At 43.5% G+C, this 13616-nt stretch overlaps 1 protein-coding gene and 1 pseudogene across 5 annotated transcripts; one reads left to right on the forward strand and one right to left on the reverse strand.

The window, feature by feature from the left end:
* Positions 1 to 56: 56 nt before the first annotated feature.
* LOC110533780 (RING finger protein 214) lies at positions 57 to 7566 on the reverse strand. Of its 4 annotated transcripts, none has more exons than XM_021618294.3 (15): positions 7291 to 7566; positions 7000 to 7174; positions 6846 to 6905; positions 6478 to 6618; positions 4721 to 4854; positions 4563 to 4631; positions 4356 to 4452; positions 4107 to 4195; positions 3906 to 3996; positions 3691 to 3786; positions 3320 to 3591; positions 1738 to 1855; positions 1261 to 1389; positions 1034 to 1135; positions 57 to 823 (listed from the first exon to the last, which is right to left on the reverse strand). In XM_021618294.3, the coding sequence occupies exons 1-15, from the start codon at positions 7335 to 7337 to the stop codon at positions 761 to 763; spliced, it is 1683 nt and encodes a 560-aa protein (XP_021473969.3). In that variant the 5' UTR covers positions 7338 to 7566; the 3' UTR covers positions 57 to 760. The 4 variants fall into 4 exon arrangements, with proteins under 4 accessions (XP_021473969.3, XP_036846086.2, XP_021473970.3 ...); XM_036990191.2 differs by having other exon boundaries at positions 7000 to 7187; positions 7291 to 7548; XM_021618295.3 differs by lacking the exon at positions 1034 to 1135.
* Positions 7567 to 7928: 362 nt separating this feature from the next.
* Positions 7929 to 9384, forward strand: LOC110533781 (uncharacterized; annotated as a pseudogene). The gene is made up of 4 exons (XR_016484025.1): positions 7929 to 8236; positions 8350 to 8425; positions 8735 to 8806; positions 9167 to 9384. The product of XR_016484025.1 is annotated as an uncharacterized LOC110533781 (transcript).
* Positions 9385 to 13616: the final 4232 nt, after the last annotated feature.

Genomic DNA, 13616 nt, shown 5'->3' on the forward strand with positions numbered 1-13616 from the left:
GTCCTTGGATCTCTACTCCAGACATCTTGTCAATGAAATACAAAGGGTCTCCAAAATACTGGTGTAATGGTTTTATTTTATCGTTCTCTTTCATCACATATGTTAATTAAACAAGTCCAAATAGTTATTGCCATTTCCCTTCCACTGAAGTATTTCCTGCTCATTCAAACAAGTTAATTCAATGAGTCATAATTCATGTGACTTTTAGTAAGGCACTTATTAACATAACACTTTAGTGTATTTTTAGACATAGAAAAAAACATTTTACACAGAATCGTGGAAGTTAGAAACATTATAAACATAGAAAATGCTTGGTAGTTAGAAATAACGTGCATGTAACAGTTGATATAATTATGTCAGCGGGTATCAGAGGTATATTTGACAAGAAACACACTGCTTGTTCAAAAGGGCATACACAACAAACATGATATCCCTATGGGTTAAATCAGGAACGTTTTAAAAAGAGAAAATAAAGTTCTGGTCAGTGCCAGATTATCACTGCAGTTGTTTTAACAAGATGTACTAAATGATTTACATAAAGTCAAGTCTAGATATAGGGATGAATAATATGAACGACTTGTGTTTATTGTGTCACATAGGTGAATAGTAATAAGTCACCATGACTGCTCTGTGTAGGTGAGAATCATATTCCACCATCTCCCACTTCAGTTGTGTGAAGCTGACCAGAACGATATCAGTGTTCCTCTTTCCCGTCATGTCTTCTGTTGTATTCTCCGTTCGGTCTGATCGGCTACTCCTCTCACTTTGCTGGACAGAAGGGACAGGCATTGTACTTGCTCGACTGCAGCCATACACTGATGCACTGAAACACAGACAGAGGCAAATCATCAGCTTTCCATCAGCTAAAAGTGCCTCAGTAGCTTAAGAGTCAGGGTTATAGCAATGTAAAAAGGAAGCATCATCTTATTGTGCCTAGTATTGTGTAGAATATGAGGAAGTCTTAGGGTAGGCCTCACCTCATCGACACTGTAGTTTGCAGTAATATAAGTGTTTTTTTTAGTGTAGGACTTACATCCTTATGTACAGTGTGTGCGCAGCTCATGGGGTGCTGGCTGTCTGCTTCCAAGTGTTTCTGGCACATCAAGCACAGCTTACGATTACTGACAGCCACAGGCTGGCGAGAGACAAGCAGTACATCAATAGCCAAACACACAAGGGTTATGTACATCTCGTCAGCCAAGTCTAAAATTCTCTAACTATGGTTGTTAGTGCCCTCTGCAGGTTGGTAGTGGTTTGTACCTGTGGGGGCCTGGTCTGGAAGACCTGGGCCACTGCAGGTCTCTGGATGGGTCCTAGAGGGCGCTGGATTGGGTCTGGGTAGCCAGGAACGCCCCTGTCTGCAGAGGGAGGCCTGATAGGCCCTGGTGCCTTTGGAGGATAAGGGTTAGGTTTAGACCGGGGATCATCAACTGGATTCAGCCGCGGGCCAATTTTTTTCTTGTGCGGGTGGGTAGGGGGGCCGGACCATAATTGTAAATCATTTGTGACTGCAGATTGACTGCAAGAAGCCCAAATAGATTTAATATTTGAATTAAAACATTAATTTCAAACCTTGCTTACATTTGTATATGATCACATAAGCAAAATGCACCCCCCCCCAAAAAAACAGTATTGTGTGGAGGCCTGTTGGGGAACCCTGGTTTAGACTGTGTTGGTGTGTGCACGAACGTGTGTGCTCCCTAAGTGTGTATGTCTCAGTGTTAATGACTGTCCTACCGGTTTCTCATTTTGTGCCAGTCTCTGTGCCACCTGCTTTGTGACGTCATCAATAGACATGCCAGCCATGGTGCCCCGAGAATTCTTAATCTGCTGCAGAACTGACATAAGCTGGGTTCTGGAGGGAGAGAGGGAGAGAGAGGGAGGTAAACTGAAAGAATGAGACCGTGGCTGCCAATAACGAGTTTTCGCCTACTCCCGGAAAACTTTGTCAAAGGTAAGGATCACGTTCTGCGCACGTGTTATAGGAATTAGTCCTACTTAGTCCTACTAAATGTCCTACTGGTGATATATGTAATGGGGAATTGATATACACTAACAATCAAATGCAAACAATTGATACAATAAAGTTATGAAACAATGAATGTGCACAAATTGGTGGGAGAGAGTGCATTCTGGAGAGAGAAGTGCATTGTGCATGGATTAGTTCACAGAGATGGGCGCGAATAAGACAGGTGTCTCGTGTGCCATAAAATATAATATGCTACTGGTCAACTAAAAAAATCTTGGTCGACGAACAGCCTATCGATCAAACAATCGACCCGTCAAATAATTGAGGTCAGCCCTAGTCCCTACACATTGCAATGGAGCAAAAACAATCAGCGTTGTGTGATAATGTAGGAACATTTTATAGTTGCTGTCATTTCGTAGCCCCTAGCCAGAGTTCCTGAAAAAACAATGTGACTCCCCATTTGAGTTGATGATCTGCGTTGTAACCACAGTCCCTACTAACTGCTGCTTCTCAACGATCATGCCTCAAATCAAATGTATTTATAAAGCCCTTCTTACATCAGCTGATATCTCAAAGTGCTGTACAGAAACCCAGCTTAAAACCCCAAACAGCAAGCAATGCAGGTGTAGAAGCACGTACCCATCGGTTCCACCTCTGGGCCGCCGAACGTTCTAGGCAACCCAAGCATGTGTATCCGGACCTGGAAACCAGTCTGACAATGGGTTCGCTTAGCGTCGCCCAAAACACATTTATTCTTAACTACCGCTTTAGACTGCCTACGATGTCTGATGAATATCTTCATAGTTATGCTGCCTTATCGTAGCGAGAGTTGCTGAAAAAAGAACTAGCCAGTGTTTGCAATGATAATGAGAAAATAATCACTATTTTTTACTGCCTGTATGTCTTGCTTTTGTTTGATATGCTTGCCTAAATATACAACAGACAAAAAAGTTTGTACGAACATGTCGCTCATGTATTCTGCGTACAACATGATAGCTGCATGTAGCCTAACACACCTCCTGAAAAAATAACCTGAAATCGAGCAGAGGCAGAGTGTGCATCAGCTACGTAATCTCTGTATCAATAGCCACGGCAAGTCAGGTTATAGCCACGGCAAGCCAGGTTATAGCCACGGCAAGCCAGGTTATAGCCACGGCAAGTCAGGTTATAGCCACGGCAAGTCAGGTTATAGCCACGGCAAGTCAGGTTATAGCCACGGCAAGTCAGGTTATAGCCACGGCAAGTCAGGTTCCGGAAAAACTGGAACCGCAGCCACTCCGTATTGATTATAGTCTGCAAGATCTTTTACTGACCAGCACATTCAGAGTAAGTGACAGACTTTGATCTCACCTGTTGCACTGTGGAAATCTGTCTCCCAGTCTCTTCAGCAGATTGTCCAGTTTGCCAGCAGCGGGGGGGTTATTGGAGGGCAGGGACTGGGCGGAGGCCATGGTAGTGGTGGACTGGGAGACAGGTGGGGCGGCTGGGTGTTGGGCTAGAGCAGAGGCAGGGGGAGTGGAGGAGGGGGCAGGTGGGGGGGTTACTCTGGCTGGGGCTGTGAAAGCAGCACGGTGGTGCGGCTGGGATGTGAAGGTCATCCCCATGGCTTTAGGAGGGCCCATCTGGAAATGTTGAAAAGGGGGGCGGGGTGCATATCATCAGACTCATCAACAAGTCCACCTGGCATTGACTGTCTTCGTCAGAATCAATTGCACACACACCATGGGGACCTGGGGTAAGGGTGGTAATGTGATTCCAGGGAGGCTTTCCATTGGTTGGCCCTGTTGCAGCAAGTGAAGGTAATCCTTGAACTGATTCTGGGAGAGAGAAAGAGTAGATGAGAGGGGACAGTCAATAAAGTCCCCTAGTTGTCTAGGGGCAGTTCAACCCCCTAGTCGAGTTCTTAACGCAGTCTAGCCGCTCTTTTGTCCCTCACCTGTAGTCCCGCCAAACTGCTGTGAACCACAGCCACATTATTCTCCCACTCCAGCCTGTGGTGCATGTGCTGCTGTTGGGAGGAGTCTAACCTGCAGACAGAGGGAACACAACCAATCACTGAAGCACAGCCTTTATGGGAGAAGTTACAATATACAGACGATATCCAGCTTTGGTCATAAGGTCATGCTCAGTACAGTACCCAAGTGTGTTTATGTATTGGTCAGCCTCTTTCAGCCAGTCGTCCACCTCAGACATGGTCACATCTCTCTGCATTTCCAGAGCTGCAATCTGTTGAACATAAATCAGAATACAAATCAGCGTTAATCGATGATTGTCTTTAAATCCAACTCCATGGAGACAAGTGTGAATAGGTGAATGAGAGTGAACGTTCAGGGTCATAGGGTTGTGATGGTTGACTTATTGAGTTAATAAATATGTACAGACTGACCTCCTCCTGTAGAGCTCTCTGTGTGGTCTCCTCTGACTCCTCCTGTAGACGCTCCATCTCAGTGTTCAGGTCTGCTAGCTCCCGCTCCCACATCAGCCTGGAGATGATCACAGTAGGTGTATTGTATAGCGAAATAACGTGGACTAGTATGTGGTGTCTATAGTTATGTTATAAGTGTAGGGGTAGGACTGTGGCTTAGTGTCTTACTTCTCCTGGTTCTGCTCCTCTATCAGCAAAGCCAGCTTCCTGGTGGTCTCCTCCAGCTCCTGAGACAGTCTGGTAAAGGGACAAACAGAGGAACATGGCAGACAGCACATAATGTCACAGTTCTGTCTTTTTCCACCTTCTCACTTTCTCTCCTTTACCTGTTCCTCTCCTCCTCCATTTTGCTTTTCTCCATGCTGAGCTCCTGCTTCTTGACCGCAAAGTTCTTGCGGGTGGTCTTGCAGCAGTTCAGCTGAAGCTTCACATGCAGGGACTCAATTTTGTCCAGCAGCGCCTAAAAATATTAATGTTGTCACTCACAGGTTATAAACCCAAAGACGTAATGACACAATTAGGCTTATACAGTGCTTCCGGAAAGTGTTCAGACTGCTTTACTTTTTCCACATTTTCTTACGTTACAGCCTTATTCTAAAATGGATTCAATTGTTTTATCCCCTAATCAATCTACACACAATACCCCATAATGACAAAGCAAAAACAGTTTAAATGTTTGTACATTTATATAAAAAAACTGAAATATCACATTTACACAAGTATTCAGACCCTTTACTCAGTACTTTGTTGAAGCACCATTGGCAGCGATTACAGCCTCTAGTCTTCTTGGGTATGCCGCTACAAGCTTGGCATACCTGTATTTAGGGAGTTTCTCCCATTCTTCTCTGCAGATCCTCTCAAGCTCTGTCAGGTTGGATGGGGAGCATCGTTGCACAGCTATTTTCAGGTCTCTCCAGAGCTGTTCAATCGGGGTTCAAGTCTGGGCTCTGGCTGGGACACTCAAGGACATTGAGACTTGTCCCGAAGCCACTCCTGTGTTGTCTTGTTGGAGGGTGAACCTTCACCCCAGTCTGAGGTCCTGAGCGCTTTACATCAAGGATCTCCATGTACTTTGCTCCGTTCATCTTTTCCTCAATCCTAACTAGCCTCCCAGTCCCTGAAAAACATCCCCACAGCATGACGCTGCCACCACCATGCTTCACCTTAGGGATGGTGCCAGGTTTCCTCCAGACGTGACACTTGGCATTCAGGGCAAAAAGTTAAATCTTGGTTTCATCAGACCAGAGCATCTTGTCTCTTATGATCTGAGATTCTTTAGGTGCCTTTTGGCAAACTCCAAGTGGGCTGTCATGTACCTTTTACTGAGGTGGCTTTCGTCTAGCCACTCTACCGTAAAGCCCGATTGGTGGAGACCTGCAGAGATGGTTGTCCTTCTGGAAGGTTCTCCCATCTCCACAGAGAAACTCTGGAGCTCTGTAGAGTGACCATCGGGTCACGATTTCTCATTTTTTGCTGGACGGCCAGCTCTAGGAAGAGTCTTGGTAGTTCCAAACTTCTTCCATTTAAGAATGATGGAGGCCACTGTGTTCTTGGGGACCTTCAATGCTGCAGACCTTTTTTGGTACCATTCCCCAGATCTGTGCCTCGACATAATCCTGTCTCGGAGCTCAACAGATAATTCCTTCGACCTCATGGCTTGGTTTTTGCTCTGACATGCACTGTCAACTGTGGGACTTTATATAGACAGGTGTATGCCTTTCCAAATCATGTCCAATCAATTTAATTTACCACAGGTGGACTCCAATCAAGTTGTAGAAACATCTCAATGATGATCAATGGAAACAGAATGCAGCTGTGCTAAATTTTGAGTGTCATAGCAAATGGTCTGAATATTTATGTAAATAACGTATCTGTTTTGAAAAATGTTAATACATTTGCAAACATTTCTGAAAACCTGTTATCGCTTTGTCATTATGGGGTACTGTGTGTAAATCGATCATTTGTATTTATTTAATACATTTTAGAATAAGGCTGTAACACAAAATGTGGAAAAAGTCAAGGGGTCTGAATACTTTCCGAATGCACCGTATGTAGCCTACAGTACAGAGACGTGTGAACAGACCTGCTGCTGGTGGACCCCCTCATCCTTCTTCTGCACCAGACTGTCTACTTGGCTGCCATGATCAGCCTCATCCTCCTCCTGGTGCTTCATCAGCTCCTCATACTGCATGGCCAGGTGGGTGCTGTACTCATCCACTGACCGCTGCACAGAGAGAGCGCGAGAGAGAGAGAGAGTTGAGAAAAATAGGAAGGGAGAAAAGATAGGAAAAAGAGAGTGAGGGAGGGTGGAAAGAGGAGAAAGAGAGAGGAGAAATGTAAGGAGAGAGAGTAAAAATGAAAAAGGTTATCAACATCTGTGACACACATATAGAAGTTGTGTGTGTTACCACAATAATTGCCCCAGGTATGCACCCAGAGTGAATACATTACCATCAGTGACTCCCAATCCAGATCGGTGTTAACATCTTTGTCTGCTGTCCAGGCGTCTGTCTGCAAGATACCAAACACTTAGGATTACTTGCTGTCACATATGCTCACGATTCACTTTCGTAAATTACTGCTGTCCTATACCAACGTATACTACCTGAACGCCTTGCCCCTCCTGCTTCTTCTTGTGAGTGACATGCTGTCCATCTCCCGAGGCCAGCTTGTCCAGCTCCCCTACAGATTCCGAGGTGTAGCCAGGCTCGGACCAGGGGTTGGACTGGTTGGACCAGGGGTTGTATTGCTGCTCAGGGTTTCCCATGGCGGAGGTTTCGCTGGGAGACAGAGCTAGGGTAAATATTTGGTGAGGTACTCTGCTCTTGATATACCAGCATGTCATCACCCACTCCTCATAAGCAACTACCCCTACGATAACAGTCACCGCACTTACCGCGCCATGTCCTCCTCCAGCGCCAATCCCCAGTCGATGTCGTCCATCGTTTGCTAGCTAGCTAGCTAGTTAGTTAGTTTCTTCGACTACAAATGAAAATGAAACAGCGGTAAGCTTGTTAGGAAACTGAAACTTAAATGACAACGTACATCTTAGTAGTCATCAAAAACGGCCAATTCATATTTTGAATTGTCTGTTTCCTCATCCCACGTTGGAAAATTATAAACATTGCACGTTTGATGACGTGCACTTCCGGGTAAACACACGCAGATCATTGCTACGCTTGCGCAAGCGCCGTCCAAATGAGTTTATTCATAATGTTTGACATTCTTGTGATTCATGTTGTCCAGAGAGAGGTGAGTTTGTTCTGAATGTATGCAAACATGGTATGATTGGTAGACAAATAATGTAGCTTCAAATTATGTAAATTGTAATTCCTACATGACCACTACAGAAGTGTCATAGTAAAAAGTGTTAGGCCTACATGTGAAAATGTCATGGGATGCATTTACTGTATTTATTGGTAGTTGGTAGACCACTGATGGAATCCATATCCTGGGCCCTGTTTCAGAAAGCAGGTTTAACAAACTCTGAGTTGTAAACCTGAACTCTGGGTTGACTAACTCTGAGCTGTCAAACTCAAGCGTTTTCATTTTCAGAACAGGTGATAACTCAGAGTTGATTGAACTAATTGTTAAGTTAACCCTGAGTGAAGCATGTGCATGAGGAGATAAAAAGCCCTCATGAATGGAACACCGATAACATGATTCATCATAGCAACAGGAGAAAAAAGGGCTTGAACCTCCTACTTCTCCCCAGCGGAGTTAGAAATATTAATGAATGCGTATGCAGAATATGAGTTTATATTTATTTTAAAAAGCAATACAGTAGCAGCAGCAAAAGAGCGTGAGCTGGCGTGGCAGAAAATTGCTGACCGAGTCAATGCGTGAGTATTAATTGAATAAAAAAGAAACGTTTTTATCTCGGGTGTTCTACTTATTCAACATTTTATATATTTTGTGTGTGTGTATATATATGTGTGTTTTAATATTTATGCAGGTGCAACCCAACAGGCACAAAACGTACTTGGCAGCAACTGAAGATGAAATGTAAAAATATACTTCCAACTGGTAAGGTATAATTTCATTACAAGGACTTGTGATGTTGTTTAGCCTACCCTACCCAATTAAACAGCATTCAGTGGCTACATTCAACATGTGATATATTTAAGTAGTTAGTGAAATTGCCTAAGCAAAAAAAGTACATTTGTCAGCCATCCCAACATTGTCAGTATTTCATATTGTCTATTGGAAATTAACACCTAAATGCCTTTTTACATGTCTCCAAATTTGTGCTTACTGGACATGTTCAAATTTGACCTCCATTATAGCCAATAGAAAAAGTCTGAGGAATGAAATACAGGTGAGGGTTCACCACCACGGAGGCTGAGTAGATGGCCCTCAGTCAAAACAGTGGGTGACCTATTGCTGAAGGCATCTCTGAACTGGAAGTACTCGTAATACTCCACAGATTTGTCATAATGGGTTAGAGTAGAACCAAAATGGTTCATTTTCATTACAGGATAATGATGGAGACACCTTGTCAGCTGCCACAGAGAGGGAAGATACAGAGAGGTCTATTGAGGTTTACACCTTAACAATAACATCGAACAGTTGATGATAGTGTTGTACCATAATAAAACTTGGTACCTTATTTTTCTCTAACAGCAATGCTGGAATTTACAATGAGGAAGAGGGGGGGTCCATCCACTTCCACAGCACAACTTACCTCCTCCGTAAGATGTTGTTCAGCATTGGCCCATTACTTAGAATGAAACTAAGTAGACCTGGCACTGTGAAATTCAATGTCATTTTGTATTCCTGTGAAACAGCTGTACAGGGTGTACTTAGAGAAACAAATTGACAAATGTCATCTAGAAATTGTCCACAAGGCTGCAGATGCAAAAGATACAAATAGAAATACAACTGCTAGAACATCAGTTTAAGGTGGATGGTGGATGATTTTACTTGTTTGAACAACATAAAACAATACAAACTACTGTACTGCATTTGTACTTGCAGGAAATAAAGAAGACTTCATAAAAAGAAAGGCATATTGTCTTAATTTGACACTGGAGAGGTGATGGGTCAATCAGAAATGATGGTAGCATATTGTGTCTCTGACTGTCTCTCGTGTGTCAGCGGGGTGGCCTGGATCGTTATCAGGATCGTTCACTGGTTGAGTAGGACATTGTTCTCCTCTAATTGTGGTAATATTGTGGAGAATCACACATAAGGTCACATGCCCTTTCTGGGGTGACCCTGAGCCTACGAAGGCACTGGAACCGGGCCTTGAGCATCCCAATGGTCATGTCTATCCTGGCTCGTGTCTTGCAGTGAGCCAAGTTATAACGTTGCTGTGGGCCGTGCTCAGGATCAGGGTAAGGGCTCAGCAAATAGGGCTGGCAGGTGTACCCTCTGTCACCGAGCAGGTAACCATCGAACTCTCCTATGATAATACGAGGATACATTTCATTTTTAATTGCAATCGAAAGAAACAAAATATTGATACAATAGGATATAGCTATATATAACTCACCACGGGCAAATCTAACTCCGTGTACACTCATGAACAATTTGCGAGTCATGCACAGACCGAGGCCACTTTGCTTCCACGATGCTGATGATGTGGGCTGCATCACATATGATCTTCACATTGCAGAACAGTAATTAGCTGTATTGTGAAGTATCTTTCATTTGGAATGCTAAAGGCTACTATTTAGGCCTACTTGCACATTAATGCTGTGGAAAGACTTCCTATTCACATAATCTCCTTCGTTTACTGAAGGAGCTGTGATAGGAATATGAGCGCTATCTATGCAGCCAATCATACCTGGAAACCCTCAAATATATCAAATGAACTGATTAGTACTTCATGTCTCAAAGCTTCATACTAAGTAAATTAATTATTGCTTAGACTGATACCTGCAATTATGTGGAATTCTTCTTTGTTGATTCTTGTGGGTCTGTGACTTGTGAACACCACAGAAGTGTACAGGAAATGTTTCAGTGCAAGTCACATGACAGCCTGACAGATGGTTGCCTTGGAAATATGCTCAGCGTCACCGACATCATATAGAAAACTCCCGTCGTCAAAAGAAAAAAGTGCAACACAAAGAATTTGTTCAGAACTGAGAGCATGTCCACGATGTGTCAAATTAACTACATGAGGGCTGAGAATATTGTTCAGATGATTGATCGATTGTACAGAAACACTCAAACAGATAATCATCAGGGAATGATAAAACATCCAAACATGGTCTGATTACCCTCTCCCTATGGAGATTTCTGCAGAGTGCTTGTGCTTCAATATCAACTAGCTCTTCAAGAAAAGGACACACCATGTCTGACACCTCCTGCAAGCTTTAGCTAAAGAGGAGGAGAAACTCAGGGTTAGTTGAAAACCTTCCAGGGAGCAGGTTAGCTTCAGAGAGTATGTTGCCATAGTAACTGACTCAGAGTTGAGCTGAACTGGCTTTGTGAAACAGAAAACCCTGAGTTTCCTTCAACTCTGAGTCAACTCACTCTGAGTTTTCACTAAACACACTTTCTGAAACAGGGCCCTGGATGACTACAACACTAAGTCTAGTATCTAATTCCGCGTTCAAGTGCTAGTCAGAACAAGGAAACTCAGAAATGTTCGACTTGCTAACTAGTTGTCATTATAGTTGTCACGTTCAACGAGTCAGCAAGTCGGAAATTTCAGCGTCTCATAGGTTCAACCTGCACGTGAACATGGTATATCTACAGCTAACCTAACCAAATATTGTCTATTGACAAGATAGTCAAGTGACCACATTAACAATGGAAATACATGTCCTCAAAGATGGAAGGCAGGCAGGAGGAGGATAAATCAGGTGGGACCATTCTAGCCAATGAGAGGGCAGATACACGTGTGAACAACAAGCCATAGAGATACATACAACTTTGTATCTGTGCCATTATACTATAGCGTCTGTGACAGCACAGGCAGCGCCATTGAGGCCCTCTCAATTTTCAAGTAATACATTTTCTTTTTCATTGGCTGATTGCTCCCAACTCATAAGAATACCCACCAAGTAGACTACTTAATAATTGTGGAAGCTCTCAATGGCAATGTCAAATCAAATCAAATCAAAATCAAATGTATTTATATAGCCCTTCGTACATCAGCTGATATCTCAAAGTGCTGTACAGAAACCCAGCCTAAAACCCCAAACAGCAAGCAATGCAGGTGTAGAAGCACGGTGGCTAGAAAAAACTCCCTAGAGAGGCCAAAACCTAGGAAGAAACCTAGAGAGGAACCAGGCTATGTGGGGTGGCCAGTCCTCTTCTGGCTGTGCCGGATGGAGATTATAACAGAACATGGCCAAGATGTTCAAATGTTCATAAATGACCAGCATGGTCAAATAATAATAATCACAGGCAGAACAGTTGAAACTGGAGCAGCAGCACGGCCAGGTGGACTGGGGACAGCAAGGAGTCATCATGTCAGGTAGTCCTGAGGCATGGTCTTAGGGCTCAGGTCCTCCGAGAGAGAGAAAGAAAGAGAGAATTAGAGAGAGCATACTTAAATTCACACAGGACACCGAATAGGACAGGAGAAGTACTCCAGATATAACAAACTGACCCTAGCCCCCCGACACAAACTACTGCAGCATAAATAGTGGAGGCTGAGACAGGAGGGGTCAGGAGACACTGTGGCCCCATCCGAGGACACCCCCGGACAGGGCCAAACAGGAAGGATATAACCCCACCCACTTTGCCAAAGCAAAGACCCCACACCACTAGAGGGATATCTTCAACCACCAACCTACCATCCTGAGACAAGGCCGAGTATAGCCCATAAAGATCTCCGCCACGGCACAACCCAAGCGGGGGTGCCAATGTCCATACTAAAGCGGTTTATATCCAGTATGAGCCCTCTATCTTCTCTATGACAACAATACCGTTGCTAAAATGCCACGTGCGTCCACTTATATCAGTGCATTCATAACAACCAAACCATTACGAAACTTGTCTTTAATCAAATAGGCCCCACGTAGGAAATTAGCAAGTATTTTTTTTATTGTTGACCACATTCGACACTCATTGCAACTCCATACAAAAAAATCCTCACTTCATGGGCTTATTTTCGTGGACAGATTTTGGGCTGAGTAAAACGTCTCGCTTCCCTTTCTGACCTAACGTAGCAGGTGTAAAAGAAACTAGCAAACCTCACAGCCACTAGAGGGCATAACCTATTGTCAATAATTTTCTCTGACTTCTGCTTAAAATGAATGAACCATAGTGAACACACACTGCTGTCCCTGAACAAGTGATTGACAGACAGCCAGGCACTCTTTACACCACCTGACTCCAGTGCTAATCTCTTGTCCTGACCTAGACTATGAAAATCATAATCTCTACAAATATATTTTTTGTTGACCAAATTCAACACTGTCATTGAACTACATACAAATATGTTCATGGACAGATTTTGGGCAGAGTAAAACTTCTTGCGTCCTCTCTGGCTAGTTTCATGTTACTTCACATTCCCCGATTCTAATACTTCTGGGTAAAATGTGTCTTAACTAATTATTTGGAAAAACAGCCTACTGTCTGTGGGTAGATAGGCCTACAGTATATGCTTATGATATAGGCGTACAATGATTGACATGGAATATAGATCTTTTGACCACAAATCAGATGTAAATTATTGACATACTGTAGGTAGACTCCATAATGGGTGTATACAATGGTTTTCAGAAGAAATAAAAACAATTGGGGGGGAAGGTTCTGCTGTGACAGGCTAAAATAAATGCTGATAGTGATCTCCAGAGAGGGGAAGGAAGAGGTGAGGAGATGTAGAGGAGGAGCTGACAATGACTGCTTTGCTTACTGTTTGCTGTTTCCCTGGTGACCAAGTAATATGTGATGGTCATGATAAAGATAGCACCTCTACAGACGGTATCTACACTGAACAAAAATAGAAACACAACATATAAAGTGTTGGTCCAATGTTTCTTGAGCTCATTTCTCTCAAATGTTGTGAACAAATGTGTTTCCATCACCTGATAGTGAGAATTTCTCCTTTGCCAAGATAATCCATCTAGGGGGTGCTGAGGAGTATTTCTGTAATAAAGCCCTTTTGTGGGGGGGGGGAAAGTGGGTGGGCCTATGTCCTCCCAGGCCCACCTATAGCTCCACCCCTGCCCAGCCATGTGAAATCCATAGATTAGGGCCTAATGAATTTATTTAAATCGACTGATTTCCTTATATGAACTGTATCTCAGTAAAATCTTTTTA

The sequence above is a fragment of the Oncorhynchus mykiss genome, chromosome 10, assembly GCF_057628025.1.
Source record: "Oncorhynchus mykiss isolate SJ-2025 chromosome 10, ASM5762802v1, whole genome shotgun sequence".
Classification (NCBI taxonomy): domain Eukaryota; kingdom Metazoa; phylum Chordata; class Actinopteri; order Salmoniformes; family Salmonidae; genus Oncorhynchus; species Oncorhynchus mykiss.